Source organism: Perca flavescens, chromosome 22, assembly GCF_004354835.1.
Source record: "Perca flavescens isolate YP-PL-M2 chromosome 22, PFLA_1.0, whole genome shotgun sequence".
Lineage (NCBI taxonomy): Eukaryota > Metazoa > Chordata > Actinopteri > Perciformes > Percidae > Perca > Perca flavescens.
In genome coordinates, this window is record NC_041352.1 from 3,480,835 (window position 1) to 3,501,475 (window position 20,641).

The 20,641-nt window shown below is 41.7% G+C and overlaps 1 protein-coding gene across 1 annotated transcript in view; it reads right to left on the minus strand.

Moving 5' to 3' along the window:
• LOC114549485 (palmdelphin) overlaps window positions 1-20,641 on the minus strand; it is a 35,589-nt gene that overhangs the window by 13,950 nt on the left and 998 nt on the right. The window contains exons 2-3 of the mRNA XM_028569815.1: window positions 3,869-3,919; window positions 755-835 (exon numbers count right to left, since the gene is read on the minus strand). Of these exons, the coding sequence (XP_028425616.1) occupies window positions 755-835; window positions 3,869-3,913 (126 nt within the window). The 5' untranslated portion in view covers window positions 3,914-3,919. The remainder of the gene's footprint in view (window positions 1-754; window positions 836-3,868; window positions 3,920-20,641) is intronic.

Below are 20,641 nucleotides of genomic sequence, written 5' to 3' on the forward strand. Positions count from 1 at the left end.
GTCTGAATTCTGATTCCAATTCCGATTCTTCCTTTCGATTCCGGTTCTTATAAATTCTCGATTCTGATTCTTTGAGGGGTAGAGTTGAAACGGGTCACAACAAATAAGAGGAAAGTTTTATTTTGATTCAAAGGTGGGTTGCAGTTGCTTTTTCAATGTAAAATAAAGCCACACTAGAGCACCGCTTACTGTGCTCTATGGCTGCAACACAACAAGCGCCTGGCCGCTACGGAAACCAAAACTTGCGCATGTTAAATTTGGAACCCATGATCAGATTTGAAACCAAATACTCCAAACGATTCCAATAAAGAAACGATTCCGATGGAATTTTTGAAATGATTCCAAGTAGGAATTGGTTCTCAATGCCCAACCCTACGTGCAAGGTAACAAAAGAGATTGACTGCCAGTAATAAAGGTGTAGAATAGGAACAATATTGCAAAGTTATATAATGCTGATGCAGAGAGACTCCAGTTAATACTTGTGAAATGAAGGCCTGGCCTTGCTCCAGGTTGCGTCTGAGTTTGTACAGAAATGACCCAGAGATTGTTGCGGTGTTATTAGCTAACACTAGCTAGTGAATTAAATCACAATAACTTCATTCCAGAGTTCCTCCTTGGAGGTTTTACAGTCTCCGTTCAGTGTCTGCTGGAGACATATTTCTATAATAAGATTTTTAGAACCACATTTCACACATTTGGTGCAGTACTATTTCTCCTGGATATTAAGTTTTCTTGTTGTCACAGTAAAAAGTACCTTTATGTACTGGAGTTTTAGTTTCTCCTCTTCGATCTGTCTCCTTTTCTTGGCGATGTTCTCCTGGATTCTTCTTTTGTCCTGTGGGGGCAAATTAAACACGTTTGCATCGCATGTACATTTTACAGCATGGAAACTATTCCATCTGTTGTCCTTTCGTGCTGACACTTCAACCATGAGCTGACAGCTGGACAGCCATGAATAGCTAAAAAGCAACACAACCTTTATGTCCTGACCCTACCTGTGTGTGTGTGTGTGTGTGTGTGTGTGTGTGTGTGTGTGTGTCCACCTGTTCTCTTTCCCTGCTGATAAACCCATCTATATAAGCACAAAATAGAATTCATCTTATATAAAGTTAGATTGACAGCAGGATATTTACAGTCATTGAATAATGGCCACATATTTGTCCTGATTGGATGATCACAGACAAACACACACTGCTTAATGGCTTTAACTCAGCATCAAAACACAAGCCCTGTGTTCCCTGATGTCACACTGAGGGGGGAGTCACTGCAGGCTAAAATTAGCCTCTGTGTTTAGGATCAGAGTGGCACTAAGCCCCAGTGAAAGGGGATCTCCCAGATGACGTCTGCTGGTATTTATAGCCCTGTCTCTGTCTGCGTCTGACTGTCAAACTCCTAGAGCCACACAGGTGTGTGTGTGTGTGTGTGTGTGTGTGTGTGTGTGTGTGTGTGTGTGTGATAATAAATTAAAGTATAATTATTTTTAGGGCTTGGCGATATGGAGAAAATCAGATATCACCATATTCTTGACTAAATACATCAATGTCGATACTGCAATGAAATTGTAGGGTTGACAATTGTTGCTTTGCCAGAAATATTTTTTTACAATGAGATTTTAGATACATAATCATCAATAATGTGGTAAACAGCCTCAAGTGAAATTATAGAGAAAAAAAAATTGTTTATCACCTATGTACTGACTATGTTTACATGCGCGCACAAAAATAGTGTGATGTTAAAACAAATCTGCAATTCTTCAAATGATATTCCCTCAAAAAATTCCACAACAGATTTCCTGAGAAAATGGAGTTAATACTGTATGTGCTTGTTATCTTTTTAGGCAACGTAATTGTATATTACGATATCTCGATATATGAATTAATCACGATATGATTTCATTGAAAGAAGATAAACTATCATATTGAATTATTGCCAAGCCCTAATTATTTTATATATAATTTGTAAAATGTACGCTTATGTTAAATAATTGTTAAATATCGCGGTCCAATCAGCCGCAGCGTCATATGGTGCTGTTTAAATTGTTGTATTTGCATGACTCTCTCCAACGTAGTCCCGTTGATGGAGATGGGGTCATATCCTTCACTTTGTCACTTCATTTAGTTCACAATCAAAAAAATATATAACTATATGCTTGTTGCTATATTGTTGTAGCGGCCCCGAAGGACTGTTAGCTAATGGGGAAATGGATTTGGACTGTGGGGCGCAGCAGCTGCAGGACACCGGCAGGCAGTGGATGGAGCGTGTTGCGTGGGCCTGGGGCTTGTCTGGGTCTCCGGGCTGGACCCACCACGAGACTACGGTAGCTTCTAGCTGCCCGGCCCGACTTGCTGCTACACTCCGCACCCGGGACCGGATCCCAGTATAGACAATGGACTGCTGATGGAGTAAGTTTTCAGGTGAGTCAAAGGTATAATGTTATGTAATGACTAGCTGCACAATTAATTGCAATTTTATCGAAATCGCAATATAGACTAGTGAAATATCCAAATCGCAGGGGGGTACAATATTTGTTAAAGGCAGAATATGTGTCCCACAGACTGAAGGAAAAAATCTGTTTGGTACAATCCTCGCAAAAATCACACTATAATTTATTTTTTTATTTTCATATTTTTCAATGAGAATAATATAACAATGATCATTCCCTCCATAATCGTCAAAATAATCGAAATTTTATATTCTGATATGGTGCCGCGCTAGTTATGATTGCTGTTCCTTAGGATCTTAAGTCGCAGAGACTGCAGATCAGTTTTTACCTCTGCACAATTGACAGTATTTCACATATTGCTGCACTGTGTGGTATTCCAGCTGCACTGCTGCCGACTAGAAAGACAAGGATTGTTGGTGTCCCCCCTCCCAAACCTGTGTGACATCTACTAAAGCAGTCTCCTCACACGGGCCACAAACATCCAGCAGGACCCCTCACACTCTGGAGACCTTTTCTTCGCCACCCTCCCGTCAGGTGGAAGCTGGCCTCTGGAAGATTTATTTTATTTCTTTGTTCCAACTTCCAAGTGGCCTATAGCTTACGTTAGTCATGAATAAATTATGTTAAAAAATGTATTCATGACTCATTCTTGGCAAAAGAGCTGTGTGCGTGCACACATTTGAATAATGTTGGGCTGTAAATGGGTTTGGGCTTTTAAAAAGCTGTCAATCAAAATGCAGTTGTCTCGCTCGGGCCAAATTCTGTCGGGCTCAGGCCTTGTCGGGCCTAACTTTTAAGGCCCGATTACATCTCTAGTGACAGCACCGTTTGGCTTAGTTATCAATGCCGTTAGCATCGTGGTTAACACTATTGTTACTAGTTTATGACAAATCATTTTGGCTGTGCTTTCTAACATGATGTCATTGTGCTAACCGAGCACCGTTACCCTTTACAAAAGTGCTGCTTCACTACACTTGTTAGATGATGTTTCATTACAGAGTTCTCTGTTGATTTGTGTCGTTGTGTGCTCGTGGTGAAAATGAATTTAAACAAAGTGGCGTGTGGGAAATGCAATGCGCCATGATTTAGGTCCCCTTCAAGGACAGGCTGATGTTGGAAGTCCCTCTAGTGGACAGAACGTTTAACATCAACCACATGCTTACAGTGGCATTGACAATGCATAAGCATGAGTAGTGTCGTACATATTAATAACAGGCTATGAAATTTGAATGGTTTTATAGAGGAAGATTGACAGCTCTAATGCAGACAAAAAACATAGTATTGTTGTTGCTTTAAATAAGTGTTGGAACCAATAGATACAGAATATGTAATGTTTTTTTGTAGTGAATAGTAAAACTATGAGTAGTTAAAGTTAGCAAAGCAGCTCCCAACATGTGACACATGGATTATTATTACGGTCCTTACCGTGATGGCCTGGAGCCTCTCCTTCAGCAGGTCGGCCTCCTCCATGATGGCCTGCAGGACAGACACATTACAATACAGTTATTCAACTGCAGAAGAAAGTGAAAGGACAAGGCAAAATCCAAAATATGATTTCCAAATAGGCTCAAAGCTCCAACTCACATTACTCAAACAGAAGGAAATGGCAGAGTAATACACATTTGGTGCTCTAGTGAGTGTTTCTGGCAGCAGGACGGTGAATGTGGGATAGGGCTGTCATCATATCAGATTTTCACGATCAATTATCACGGCCAGGTCACGGTTACGATATTACCGCCATATCTTTAGTCAAATTCTTCTTTAACTTTGTTTAGCAAAGGATAATTTACACATTATTCATTACACTCACAATATTGTATTCATATTGTTGGTTCATGCCCAAACAGCACAGATCTACTGACACTAGGATTGGGTGAGTGTCATGTTATTTCATCACGCGTGGCCTCTGAGAGAACTTTTACGCACACATGCCCAGAGAGGAACAAGGCCTTGGATTTGTCATACTTGACTCAGTGCATCATGGGACACATCTTGCCCTTCCATAGGCTTCAGCTAGTCTCGCATTGCCAGACTTTCCTCCAAAGGGCTGCGGAGGAGGGTATGGCTAGCCCACACAGCATTCCTGGATGGGAGAAAAATGTGCTCTGGTGTGCTCGTCTTGGGCCGCGTTAAGCTCCGGATGGAGCCACGGTGCCTCTAGGGATGGGTTAGAAATCTGTTTATCAATTAACTCGAATGCGTAGTTAACGTTGATTTGTTTAAATGAAAATCGGTTTTGTCCTTAACATCCGCCAGCGCTCCCCTCTGGGTTCCCATAGTTCTGAACGGGCATGGTATAAATGTTAAAACTTGTTTTGAACAATTTCTTTGTCATCTGCATATTGATCTTAAGTAGGGGGAGAAATAAATCGATTTAAATCTTAAATTGGATTTTTTGTGAAAAAATTGGGGATTTTTTTCTTAGGCCATATTGACCCAGCCCTAGGTGCCTCTGCAAAATAGCCTCGGGAAGGAACTTGTTTTGGTGTGAATGTTCAAAGGTTGTTTTTAGTCGTGCGAGAGAAAACTCAGATTGGACAGATAGTCTAGCTAGCTGTCTGGATTTACCCTGCAGAGATCTGAGGAGCAGTTAACCATAGTCCTCAGAAATGGTTAGAACGCCAACACAAAGAAAGCGGACTGTGATGGACATCAGGCCTAAAAGAGGGACATCCAGCGAAATTTCCGGCAGCACCGCAGCAATCCCAAGTGGAACGGCGTGGATGTAAACTAGGCTTCGGCTAACAGCTAATGACAACAACTCAGCCAGCTCTGCTGACAAGCTCCACTCCACACCAGCCTGAGCCATGGCGCGTAAGCAAGCACGAGAGCAGGCGGTCAGGACAACGCTCAGCCCCAGCCCAACCCCTACAACTAGAAAACTGCTACAGCATTCTGATGAACGACGAGGAGTTCCCTTTTCTGCCACGTCCCCACGCAGCTCATCCTGGTCCATCCACACAGTCGACGCGCCCATTGAGGGCGGACTCTCCCCCCTCGGACTCATCAACCTCCACGCTGGTCATCGGAAGCTCCATGGTAAGGGACCTCCACATTCCCCCTTTACCTAGTGGTCCCTCCAAGGTCTACTGCTTCCCCGGTGCCAAGGTCCGTGACATCCAGCAAAAACTTCCCGGCATCCTCGCCCACCACGCCAAGGTCGACAACATCATCAAGAATGTGGGCACAAACGACATCAGATCGATAGCACTCCAGGAAGATTTCACCACTCTCCTCTCCACCCTGATGGGCACAGGTAAGCGGATTGTCATCTCTGGGCCTCTACCTACCTACAGGAAGGGTGCAGAGAAATGGTCCAGACTGTTCTGGCTCCACACCTGGCTGGAACTTCTCTGCACTTCCCTGAGCGTTCCCTATGTCGACAACTTCAACTTGTTCTGGGAGATGCCCAACCTGCTGAAGCGTGATGGTCTCCACCCAAACCGACACGGAGCCAGGATGCTATCTGACAACATAACGACCACACTAAAAGGCAAGTATTGACATTACGTTGAAAATATCACAGATTCATGTCCCCCAGGTATTGATCCTGATAGCACTATACAAGTGGATGAATCTGAAAATGTTTTCTGCAGGATAACAAGTAGTACTATTATTATTCCAGTAACGTGTAGTACTAGTGCTATTCCAGTAACATGTAGTACTAGTACTATTCCAATTATAATCAACAACAGACCATACAAAGTGGTGAATAGAGGGGCAATACTTAACAACCTAATTGGAATTAAAACTACCACTGCAATGATAGAAAAGGATAGGAAAATTAGATGTGGATTAGTGAATGTCAGATCTCTGTCAGATCTTCTAAAGCAGTACTAGTAAATGAATTGATATCTGATAGTCAAATTGATTTATTCTGTCTTACTGAAACTTGGCTGGGCCATGAAGAATATGTTAGTCTAAATGAAGCGACTCCTCCCAGTCATATTAATACTCAAATTCCTAGAGGCTCAAGCCGAGGAGGGGGAGTTGCAGCCATATTTGATTCAAGCCTGTTAATTAACCCTAAACCCAAACTAAATTATAACCCTTTTGAAAGTCTTGTTCTTAATCTTCAACATCCAACACGGAAATCAGTACAGCCAATTATATTTGTTGTTGTCTACCGACCTCCAGGTCCGTATTCTGAATTTTTATCTGAATTCTCAGAGTTTTTATCATGTGTAGTACTTAAATCAGACAAAGTACTTATTGTTGGTGATTTTAATATCCATGTGGATGTTGACAGCAATAGCCTTACTACTGCTTTCGACTCACTTCTAGATTCTATTGGCTTCAGTCAGAGTGTGCATGAGGCCACACACTGTTTTAACCACACCCTCCATCTCGTGCTGGCATATGGTATCAAAATTGAAGATGTATTATTATCCCGCAAAATCCTTTATTATCAGACCACTTCTTAATTACTTTAGAATTCTTCATACCCGATTATACGACATTAGATAAAAGCTTCTATACTAGAAGCCTATCTGACAGTGCTATAGCTAAATTTAAGGAAGACATTCCAACAGCACTACAGTCATTACCTTGTTTTAATACAACAGAGGACCTGTATGTAAACTTTAGTCCCTCTCAAATCTACAATTGTGTAGATGGTGTTACGGCCTGCCTACGGACTACTTTAGACTCTGTTGCTCCACTAAAAAAGAAGAAGATGAAGCAAAGGAAACTAGCACCATGGTATAACTCCCAAACTCGTAAATTAAAGCAAAACTCGCGAAAACTTGAAAGTAAATGGCGCTCCATCAAAATGGAAGAGTCTCGTTTGGACTGGCAAGACAGTTTGAAAACCTATAGGATGGCCCTCAGACATGCCAGATCAGACTATTACTCATCATTAATAGAAGAAAACAAGAACAACCCAAGGTTTCTTTTCAGCACTGTAGCCAGGCTGACAGATAGTCACAGCTCTACTGAGCCATCTATTCCTCTAGCTCTGAGTAGTGATGACTTCATGAGCTTCTTTAATGATAAAATTACAACAATTAGAGATAAAATTCATCACTTTTTGCCCTCAACTTCTAATGGTTCACCTTTCAACGCAGGACTGCTAGAAAGAACGACTAGACCTGACATTTACTTAGACTGTTTTTATCCTATAGACCTTCAACAACTAATGGTAAAGGTATCTTCAGCAAAGCCATCTACCTGTCTCTTAGACCCCATCCCAACGAGATTACTCGAAGAAGCATTACCTGTGGTTAACACCTCTCTACTAGATATGATCAATATATCTCTATTAACAGGTTATGTACCGCAGTCATTTAAAGTAGCCGTGATAAGACCTCTTCTGAAAAAACCCACCCTCGATCCTGAGGTCTTAGCAAACTATAGACCTATATCTAACCTTCCCTTTCTCTCCAAGATCCTTAAGAAAGTAGTTGCTAATCAGTTATGCGATTTTCTCCATAGCAACAGCTTATTTGAAGACTTTCAATCAGGATTTAGAAAGCACCATAGCACAGAGACGGAACTGGTGAAAATTACTAACGACGTTCTAACTGCTGCAGACAAAAGACTTGTCTCCATACTTGTTTTATTAGATCTTAGTGCTGCATTTGACACTATTGACCATACAATCCTGTTACAGAGATTGGAACACTTAGTCGGAATTAAAGGAATTGCACTAAGCTGGTTTAAGTCTTATTTTTCTGATCAATCTCAATTTGTTAATGTTAATGATAAATCCTCTAAGTACGTGAGGGTTATGCATGGCGTTCCGCAGGGCTCGGTGCTTGGGCCAGTTTTGTTCTACTTGTATATGCTTCCTCTTGGTAATATCATTAGGAAACACTCAATTAACTATCACTGCTATGCGGACGACACCCAATTATACTTGTCAATCAAACCAGACGAAACAAGTCAGTTAGCTAAACTTCAAGCATGTATTAAAGATATAAAATCCTGGATGAGCTATAATTTTCTGATGTTAAACTAACAAAACTGAAGTTATTGTGCTGGGCCCTAAACACCTCCAAACTTCATTATCTACAGATATAGCTACTCTGGATAGTGTTGTCCTGGCCTCCAGGACTACTGTCAGAAATCTAGGAGTTATTTTTGATCAGGATATATCCTTTAACGCCCATCTAAAACAATCATCAAGAACAGCCTTTTTTCATCTTCGTAATATTGCCAAAATTAGGAATATCCTGTCTCAAAATGATGCTGAAAAACTGGTCCATGCATTCGTTACTTCCAGGCTGGACTATTGTAACTCCTTACTGTCAGGTTGCTCAAATAAGTCCCTTGAGACTCTGCAGCTGATCCAGAATGCTGCAGCACGTGTTCTGACGAGAACTAAGAAAAGAGATCATATTTCTCCTGTTTTAGCTTCTCTGCATTAGCTTCCTGTAAAATACAGGATTGACTTTAACTTTTCCTGACCTACAAAGCCCTAAATGGTCAAGCACCATCCTATCTAGAACAGCTCTTAGTACCTTATTGTCCCACTAGAGCACTCCGCTCCCAGAATGCAGAGTTACTTGTGGTTCCTAGAGTCTCCAAAAGTAGAATGGGAGCAGGAGCCTTCAGCTACCAGGCTCCTTTCCTGTGGAACCAGCTCCCAGTCTGGGTTCGGGGGGCAGACACCATTGCCTCATTTAAGAGTAAACTGAAAACTCTCCTCTTTAATAAAGCTTATAGTTAGGTTAGATATGGGTCTATAGTGGAGTGAGGAGTTGCAGCGTCTGCCTAACCCGGCCCACCTGCTTCTCTTCGTAGTCATCAGATTTATTGATCATATAATCAATAATATAGTGTGAGTAGAGGGGGGCAGGCCAGTACAGCTTCTCATCAATGTTTTTATTTGTTTCCTTTTGTATGCATCCTGTACCAGAACTGCTTGTTACTAACCTAGCTCTGCAATTCCCTTCAACGCCCGGCCGCGTCCTGCTGCGTCTGCTACACCCACCCGTGCTCTGCAGCGCCACGTTTCATCCCGCAACGTCCTGCTGTGACATGAACTACAACGACTACCTTCAAAGTCACTGTTCCACTATCTTCAATGCGACTATTATCGCCTTCACACCCCCAACCAGCCCCGTCAGACACCGCCTACCAAGAGTCTGGGTCTGCCGAGGTTTCTTCCCAAGAGGGAGTTTTTCCTCGCCACTGTCGCAATAGCCATTTATAATGCTTGCTCTTGAGGGAATTACTGTAATTGTTGGGGCTTTGTAAATTATAGAGTGTGGTCTAGACCTACTCTATCTGTAAAGTGTCTCGAGATAACTCTGTTATGATTTGATACTATAAATAAAATTGAATTGAATTGAATTGAAGTTAAAGGAATACGCCACCGTTTGTTGAAATAGTAGGTGGGCCAATGCATTTGTTGTCTCAGTGCAAGTAATTGGGTTGTTTTTTTGTCTTTTGTTGGCTCACTTTTACTCACAACATGCTAACCGGCAACATAGGATTCCATTCACTACGCTAAGCTAACTAGCGGCGGTGTTGCACTGGACTAAAACAATGCATGCACAAAAAATGCATTTTGTTTTATTTCAACAAACGGTGGCATATCCCTTTAATATAAAACTCACTGTGATTCTCTTCCATCGTTATACAACGGCACAGTGTTTAAATTTACACAAATCTATAATGCGACTGGATGTCTACTTGCAGACATTATATAATACACTGTAAATGGTTACACACATACCGTGGTGAAAGTTCAACTGAGGTGTGCCTGCCACCAATGATTTACTGCAGTACATTATAACAACTTTTGAGTGTATCAGCCCTGACAGGAAGAGAAGTAGCATGTGTGTGTCAAATGTCATGTGGACGAGTAATCCAGGCCTGAGGAATGGCACAATGACTGTCGGGAATGTAACATGACTGTGTTGGTGTGCTGTGGTATGATGCCACGGACCGTCTGCAGAGAGAGGGGAGCAACCTTAGTGGTCCCCTAATACTGTTGCTAAAGTCTCTTTTATATAGACTTTAGTGGTCCCCTAATACTGTATCTGAAGTCTCTTTTATATAGACCTTAGTGGTCCCCTAATACTGTATCTGAAGTCTCTTTTATATAGACCTTAGTGGTCCCCTAATACTGTATCTGAAGTCTCTTTTATATAGACCTTAGTGGTTCCCTAATACTGTATCTGAAGTATTGTTTCCGAAATTCAGCCTTGGTGCAGAATTACAGCCACTAGAGTCAGTCCCACAATGAGCTTTCCTTAGGATGTGCCATTTCTGTGTCTGTAGCTTTAAATGCTATTGAGGAGGAGGGAGGGGGGGGCAAGGTGGAGGGTGGGGGTGTGGCCTTGACCAACTGCCGTGCTTCGCTTTTTTAGCTATCGCCATTTCTAGCCACTGGGGGACCATAGGCAGGCTGGGGGAACTCATATTAATGTTAAAAAACCTCATGAAATTTTCATGCCATAGGACCTTTAAACAAGTTGAAAGCTTGTCTCATCTCTCTCTCTCTCCCGCTCCCTGGAGTGACGCCGAGATCACAAAATGGCTGATGATATGACCCTAGTGGTACAGCGCCATAAGCCGATCCCTACAGTGGCTTGTGCATTCGTCGGAGTGTTATGCCGCTTGTGTTCCACCGGCACATACCATTTAATAGCAGGTGGAAGTGGTACGCCATCGTCGGTGACAAACGGTCAAGTCTTTTCTTATAAGTAAATATTAGAGCTAGCCTGAGCTACAACAGTGGCCTACCACTTTCATCTACCATTAGGAAACGATATGTGCCGCTGGAACACCACCAGGTCCGTATCCAGGATTTAAGCAAATAGGAAACAATACCAAGGTCCGGACCGGTGTCTCAATGGTAGACACAGCCATGCATTCCACTCCAATGACATAAGCCGCCAGGGGATCGGCTAATGCCTATGTACCACTAGTGGCATACCATTCGCCACTTTTTGATCTTGGCGCTACTGCTCCTTTGCACTCTGTTCTTTCTCCTCATCTGTCCCTCCCTGTTCTCTTCCAACCCTATGTTGGATCCCCTCTCTGTCCATCAAGTTCAACAAACCCTCAAATACACGCCAGTAGACAAATTATGGATGGGGGTGGGGATTGCCACAAACAAACAGAAGCCAGTCCTGGGCAAAAAAAAATACATATAATGTGAATTCCATATAAAAATGAAAAAACGTTTCCATCGCTTTAATTTAAAGTAGGGCTGCAGCTATCGTTTATTTTAGTAATCGAGTAGTCTACCGATTATTCCATCGATTAATCGAGTAGTCGGATAAGAACTACTTTTGTTTTATTGAAGAGCAATAATATACAATAGTTCGGTTTAATTTTCGGAAATAGCAACATGTTTATTGCCTACGTTGCTTACAATGTCATCTCTCAAAAAACTAAACATATTAAGTGCATTAAAGTGCCATATCACATTGTTTTTAAAGAAAACATTTTCTGAAATGCAATAACAACCTCAAACTACATTAAACATACATAAACATTACCTTAAGTTGTGCAACTTAACTTTCAAAACTAAATTGAGGGAGCAAAAGCAATATCAGCTCCAAATATTGGCTCAAGAAAATTGGCAGCCCATATCAGTCATCGGCTAAGGCTGATAAAAAAAATTTGGTACCGGCATTGGCACTAAAAAATCCATATCGGTCGATCCCTAAGACACACTGTACAGAGTTTTTGTTTTAATTAGATTTGAACTGATTCCAAACTCTGTTGTTTTCTCCAGCCTGTCTCTTCTCTTAGCCCCTCACCATTTACGCTCTTTCTTCGTTTTGTAATCTGCGCCGGCAGTCTTCATGGCATGTGTCGCCTGCAGCGTCAGCCCGGTGTGCGACAGTAATAATCATCCGTGCGGAAACACCGTGAGCGATACAACGTTGGTAACATTGATTAAACGAAGCTTCGAGACAAATCATTTTGCATCAAGGTTAATATATAATATTAATCAAATAATTTGATTACTAAAAATAGTAATCAAATTATTCGAGTTACTTGAGGAATCGTTTCAGCCCTAATTTAAAGGCATAGGTGATAGAGCAAGCTAGAGAGTGAATGAAGAGAGGTTTTACTGAACCATAACCAATATCTATCAATCAATCAATCAATCAATCAATAAATCAATCAATCAATCCTATATTCTTACACAATCCACACAACACTTGTGTTTTTCTTTTCTTTCACGAACCTTATCTAAAGTGTTTTAGTTGTCTCAACTTCACCATACTTTGACCTTAGTTATTTTATTTGTCATAATCTTTCCTTAACCTTTACCATACCATAGTTGCCATACAGAAATATTACATATCATGCCAATTAATTATGCAATTCTAGGGTTGTTAGATATTTTACACCATTGTCCTCTTGTCCTTATCCTCTGCCCCATATTTAACAGCTTATATATCGCTTGTGAAATACATTTTATGTTGTTTTTTTAATGTAGATCCTTTGTGTGTGTGAGCAGAAGAATGTAATAATCTTTATAGAGGGATAATATCTCCACCCTGGCCCGGGAATGCCTCGGGATCCCCTGGTTAGAGCTGGTTAATGTGGCTCGGGAAAGGGAAGTTGGGGGTCCCGTGCTGGAGCTGCTGCCCCCGCGACCCCACCCCGGATAAGCGGACGAAGATGGATGGATGGATAGACAGCACTGGTTTGATTAAGATAGTGCACTGCAACTTTTTATGATTGAAATAATGAGGTGAACTGAGTTTTCTAAAGAGGAAGCTTGCAGATATGTTAATAACATTAATTGTGCCAACATCAGTTGCCTGTGAACCTGTTTATGTGATTTTATGTTTCTAGGCTATAAATAAACCACAGGTGGGGGGGGGCTCACTCTTCACTGGCCTGTTAACACCTCGGCAGCTAACATACAGTTTAGCTGTAGCCGGACCGGCCAAGTGAGTGGGTACACACCTCCAGTTGGTTGTCATTTTTCTCAAGGGTCAGCTTGGTGTGAGTTTCCCCACCAAACATATCAAATACTGTAATAATCTCAGTACAACAAGGTCCAAGCTACAGAAAAGTCTGTATTCAAAAGATCCAATGAAACTGCAGACAGGAAACGTGCTGTGGATATACATATAAACACAGTTTCATATCCCTTCAACTGCTCCGTAACTGTAATCTGATTCTTTCAACAATGTCACCCTGTGCAATGCTGCTGTCTTTTCTTAGATCCACCACACATAATTCCACATTAATGTCTTTTAATGTCTAATGAAATGGCCAGCTGCTGAAAATACATACTGTCGTACATACCCTCAGTGATAAATAAGCAGTGACATGTTTATTTATGTGGTGCTGGCGTTCATACTGCTAGTAGCACCTGAGCTGGGTGAATGTCATCCTGTCCATGTTCACTACTGTCTGCCTCCTCAGTATACCAGAGGGGATACATGGAGTCATGCTCAGTACAACTAGAAGCTGGTGCTATGTACGGCATTTCCTCATCTCCTTGTCAAGGTAATTGTAATGCATGAAGCTGTGGTGGGAAAATGGCAGCTTCTGTCTCACAGCAGTGGTGTAGTTGGTCGGTATGTACAGACACACTCACACACACACAAACACAACATGTATTTGTATAAAATAAGATGTGGGAAATCGTTGTCCTATAAAGAACTGTTACAATAATTAAATACAACATTATGACAAAAGTTTCCCGATGAACAAAAGCATTCTTTTTTAATACAAGCCACTGTCAAACTGGCATCGTCCTTTTAACTGCATCCATGTATGCTTCTTTTTTTTGGTTTAGTTTTTTAGTTTGGTAGCCAACCCGGATACATCAGACTTAAGAGCTGCATTTGAACACACCGGAAGTGCAATGAGTTAAACGTGATGTATACTCGCCGCAGCCGACCTGTCGAGCGCCAGTGTGACGTCATGGGAGCGCCGTAACTTTTTATTCTGGCGCGTGGTGGTCGTGACACTAGTTGCAGTCTTCTCCTGAACAGAGGTGGCGCTAATGACGAAAGGCTACCGACTTTGCTATTTCTATGGACTAGAAGAAGAAGAAAAAGGTAAACAACGGCAGAACTGGCAGCAGCACTGACGTCACTGGTTCGATTTGATTCGATGACCTACTTCGTTGGATCGATTCACCATAAAAGAACTCCTCTTCACCCAGTAAGTTTACATGAGAGACTTGCAGTCACTAAGAGTCTTGGCATCCCGTTGATCTCAATCTCGTTCATGCTTCCTGTTTCCGCTTTGCCCTCTGGTCGCACACTCAAAATCCTGGTGCGCCAGCGAGATCTACGTCATTTTGATGTCACATTGGCCCGCGCGAGCTCGGCTGTGGCGACTGTAAAACGGCCCTTACACTTGCACATAATATGTGCCATCCTACTTCCAAAAATGCACCTATAATCAAAACACAGAAGCGACTGAGTGAACTCACTCCTCAACAAGTTGTCTTTTCACAAGTTGGTGGCGGCTCTCGGCAGACCTCAGTTGCTCTGCTCCGCGGGGAGCTCCGTGCAGTGGTGCCGCAAAGGGAAGCCAAACACTGTTCATCTAAACCAAGAGGCAACCGACAGTGCTGTAAAATGAAGGCAATGGAAAGGGCCAAAAACTGCAGTTTATCTAGTGGCCACTTGAGGCTGGCTCCCAAAAGGGAGTCAATCCACATAGAACCCCATGTTCACTTTAACTTTTCAGCAGAATGTTTACAGCCTGGCTCAAAAAATGGTTTTGAGTGACAAGCGGGAAGCCTTCACAGGAGGCGAGCATAGACTGTAGGCCTCAATCAGCCTGCCTCAGCTTTATCCACGCTTATATGAAAGTGGTTTGGAGCGAGTGCATGTCACTCAAAAACCAGTCCAGCCCATTTTAGGCAATGGTGATGGTTAAAGAACAACAACGACGACTCTGAGTAGGAAACAGGAAACAAACAGTGATCTCTTTTGTCCATGTCACATACTTTGTTGGAATAAGATGCATTTTGGCCAATCCAAAGTATAAACAATAACTTTACTTATTCAGATATGAAATCTATTGATTCAGTTTACTGCTTAAAGGGTAACTACTGTTTTTTCTGATTGGAACAACATTGGTCCAGAATTAAGCGAGATCGCTGCAGTCGGCAGCCGTGAAACAAGCTACAATATAAGTTAATAGGACAATTGTCCAGCTTGTATTTACCTTCATAAAAGTGCTTGTTTTGCCACTGACAGACTCCGATTAATATTCCAAGTGTCTGACAACATTATGGAAAGGATTTCTAAGGAGGTCAACCTTTCTGTTAAAGAGTACATAACATAAAAAACATCCACGATATTGTGTTCGCTAAAGCCACCAGACTCCTTGTAAATAAACAATAATTTTAGCATCGTATAATAAACTTCATTCAAAGTCGACAGAAACTAAATAAAACTGTGAAAAGCCATTTTGGGTCGTCTTTCCACTTTACTGACAATCACAACTCTAGTTTTGGTTGAAATAAATACATAGTTTACCGATTTACATGTGAAAATATGTTGGCTCTATACACGCTAAAAGTATTGTTTTTTACATTATATATATAATATACCTTGCAGCCCTGTCTAGGGCTGCCTGTTACAACCGGACTAATTTAAAAGATTGTTGTTCCTATCAGTTTCCTACACACAAACGCATAGGAATGGGGTCCAGGTTGAAAACAACGAAATTACCCTTAAGCGTAAAGGAAATAACTATTATACTGCGAACACATGCAGACAGGATTAATGCAAATGTCCTTGACAGTCCACACTGTGTCCACACCGTTGTCAGCTGAGAGGGGACGGATGCCATGAACTCCAGTCATGACAGTACAAGTCTGTTCTAAATACCATATTGAATGCGCTTATATTTTTACACATTCATGCTCAGCCCCCTCACACACCCACACACATACCAACTAAAATCAGCCTTTCACCCACACATGGCCCAGGCACAGCAATCATGTCACACAGGGAAGACAGTATGCATTTGTCAGAAAATACTTCTCAAGTACAACTGCAGGGAATTATGTAATTCATATATACTACTTTAAAATACATAATCAAATACAATAATCACGGCATTTTTGGTCACATCTAAAACACCAGTAACACTAATGTTCATCATTGTGTGATTCTGCACCATCACAAACTTTGATGAACCAACCATCCATCCTGACCCCCTTCATTAAGAGGTTTTGTGGTGCTATAATAACGCCACTCTACAGTATGTCCGCCTTTGCTACTGACAGAAAATAGATGTAATTCTCCTTGTCTGGGAAACAATCAGGTATTTAAACAATCAACCAATGCTGTCTTCCTTAACCCATTAGCTGTTCCTGGACTGAAATTAATTTTCTGCATTTTCTGCACAGAAACAAATATACCATAAGTAGGCTACATATGCTATGCTATTTATAGTATGAAGATGCAGTGCCTGGAGATGCTTTACAGTTTAAAATTAAATCCCAAAACGTCAAGTCTATTTACCCTCAAAATAGGCATGAAACCTGAAAAAACAGCTCACACACACAAAGGATCAATTTGATATGAAATCAACATCTAAATTGTCACTGTCCTATTGATCCAGCGTTACAGAAATTATTCTCACTTGTAGTTGCTTTCAGTTGCACAAAGAAACAGAGGAAGGAGGAATGCTGAGATTGGAAAGAAACATGAACAACTGTCAACATCTTTCCTATTAAATCATCCAAGTCATCAACCGCCTGGGATTCACACGCACATCAAACAAGATTCTTTGCAAATGGAAAATGACAGCATGAGTCGTTTATTCAAATGTACAGGCACGGTGGAATGTAACACTTACACTTGAGTATTTCCATAGCCTTCCTGTCCATTGGAAACCATGTATCTCCAAATTACGTGATTTTAAATGTACATTTCTCCTGATAAACCTGACGGGTGAAGTGTAGTTTCTTGTACAAGCAGCGAACCGATATAATCAGGATATGATAGCATGTCTCGTAGTTCGTTAGTTTGGATGAACCACACAACCTTGGCTCCCCCAATAACACCGAGGTAAACAGTACAACCTTAATATTTCGTTACAATTTAGATGGCGTAACATTATTCATCATGTAACGTAGCTAAATTTAGTATAGCAGCACCCTCTCCCCTACAAAATATGTTAAGCTTGCCAGCGAACGTTAGCTAGATACAGTAAATTTTGCTCTTAGATATTTGCTGCTCAATATATAACGTTACCTTACTTTCTATATTACGGTTATTTTGAAATATTAAGCAATAGCAATGTGCTTTCCTCTGCTGTGACAAGAGTGTGTGGATGAAGCATTTAGCTGTGGAATTTGACTTATTTAGTGGCTGGCTAGTTAGCTAGCTAACTTGCTAATTACCCCATGCTTTCATGCTAGAGTGGTTATTGAAACAGGACATTTGCTGATCTGCCTGAGTCACGTCTGATAGATTTATATGGGCAATAAAGGCTACAAGTCATGATCCCACGCTACTTCACAACGTTATCAAGGTCTATTGTTTAGAGACCCCTAGCGGAGGGGGCCGTGGCCTGGAGCTCTGCAGCGGGCCTCTATTGGATTTGAGTGACAGAGGGAAGAAGGGAGGAGGAGAGGTCTGTCCACCTGTTGACACTATGGAGGCCTGATCCTACACTGCTGAAAATAGAGGCGGCCTGGCTCACAGCTGGACCAACCTGACACTGTGTGCATCAGCGAGTCTGCGTGTGTGTTTGCAGCAGGTGACACATTGCTCCTCAAAAAGAGCTGATGGTGGGAAGAAAACCCTCAACACTTGTCAATCATCGGATAAACTAGTGGTCCGACATGCACACCTTGAATATATAATGCCAGGTGTGTCAAACACAACTGGATTTAGACATAATCTGGATGTGTTTGGAGGTGTGTTATCAGTCAGAGTCAACTGGCGAGGACTAAAGAAGGTGCAGTCCAGTTTATTTAATGCCAGAAAACCTGGAAAGCTCTACCTAGACTGATGCAATGCCCGGACCGAGCAAGAACACCCAGGAGAAAAGAGCCAATAATAAATGCTATTGTGCACACGCTGGAGGACAAAGCCAAGGAAGCCAACACCAGTCTGTCGGTGCCATTACAGCACTGGTAGTCAACGTAGACTAATTGCAGTGCTCTAGTAAGCCAAAAGTACAGTTACTGGCATGCACAAACTGTTTGAGCAGTTTCCAAAGCTTTTTGGCTAGTAGACTACCTCTCATTAGATTAAAAATACAAATCTGGGACTTTAATTTTTGGAAATTCTCCAAATTGAAACAGTAAAAATGCTGGCCATTAGACAGAATGCAGGTTTAAGGCACTTTTGCATTAGCTTCACTTTTCAGACACAGAGGTTGCTGCTTGATCCTGGGTGGTTTGAATGCATTTACCATAAAGGTCAGAATACTGGTGCACTCCAACTTTAGTGGCAGCTGGTTTGACGGAGATGCGAGAGACGGCTCGCTTGACCGCAGTCTTTTTACTCTGAACGGCCTCGACCGCCAAGTTGATGGTGTTTGTCTCTTTCAAAGAACTTGAAAGTGTGCCATGCCATATATCCGTATGCTTGCACTGAAGTGAATAATGCGGCGTCTTTGAAAGACAATCAACTATATGAAAACATAAACAATCTAATTAAATAATAAAACCACAACATTCAGAAACACAATACTTGAACTAGAGATGCACCGATAGACCGGCCGGTGACCGGAATTGGCCAGTTTTCACGTGCTCGGCCATGACCGCCGACCGGCAGGTCAGTCTGACGTATGCCGATTTCATGCCGGTCAACGCTACAATTAACTGCCAACATAAGTTATACGAGTTACAGTTCTCAAGGACGCACGCACACACGGACGCAACCACACAGTCTCTTTTTCCTTTCTTTAAACTTTCCCACGGTGTGAAGCGCGTGTCGGCGCTATTCTCGCACATGTAGGGAACCTCGTGAATTAACTTGCAACATGTCAGCTGTTTGGACATTCTTCAGCGTGTGTGCAGAAGATAACAAGTTTGCAATATGCAACACCTACAAGGGAAAAGTAGGTCGTAGATGGATGACAACAAACACCAAAATCAAATTTTTTTTAGTTGGATATTGGATGTGAAAAGAAGGAAATGGTTCTAACATTGCACTTTAGATGTGTGTGAATTTCCCACACCAGGAGTCATTTAAAAATGTTCTGTGTTCTGTGCAAAATGTTCTATTAAATGTGCTGTAAAGTGGTTAGAAAAAATTTAATCGGAATCAGCTAAAATCGGAATCGTGAAAATAATGTAACCCACATTTAAAGGCTTGCTTATTCATAGTACTCGTGTTACGTCTTCTTCTGCCTTTAGAGGTCTGTCCATGATCCATTCCAGACTCCAGTCCCAATGACCTGACCCCAATATCTCCCTGTCTGTCTGGCTTTTCAGCCGAGGTCCTCCTGACTTCTAATCCCTGCTTCTCCTTCCTTAATCTGATCTCTGATGGATTAACAGCACACAGGCTAACACCAGATGCCTTCACTAGTCTACAGCATGGTCTGCTAAACACCAATTTATCCAGGTGATATTGGCCTTTGAATAACACTCAGATGTGGTCCATTTAGTGTTATGGACTTTAGATAGATATCTGGTTCTATCTTGTCATCCTAACAAAGATAGTAATGAATATCCGTTACATTCAAGCCATTACCAAATGAGTTGCTACAAAAGTAATTAAGTATTAACTCCACACAACTCTCTCTGGATTTCTCAGTATGACTATGGTCAGAAGATTGAGTCCTCCGGTGACTTTCCCGCGGAGAAAATTGAGTGAAGATAATGACCTCTTCTGAAGAGTCCATCATGTTTTTTTAATCCTCCGTGTCCTCCTTGGCTACTAGCAACTGTGTGGAGGAGGGGGTGGGGCGTGGTGCGCGGTCACGGAAGGCTTGTATCATATGGACGCGCCGACAGTGTTGTTGTCATTACTTCTATATAACTTTCAAGTTATATGAGAAAGAGTATGCTGATCACTGTTGAACAGTTGCCTATTTAGATATCCAGCAGACACATAACAACATTATCATTCATTTGGAGTTATGTGTTTGTTTTCCTGAGAAAATGATCTGGCTCTTTAGCTGCTAAATGTTGGCGCCTAGAAATAGTTCCAGCACTACCCATAAAACCTTAAACTGATATTTTTACATTTGTGTGTATGTGCCAATTGAACAAATACCTGTTTTAGAGGTGTTATATTTATATATTTTGAATTTTGGATGAAGCCAGGCTAGCTGTTT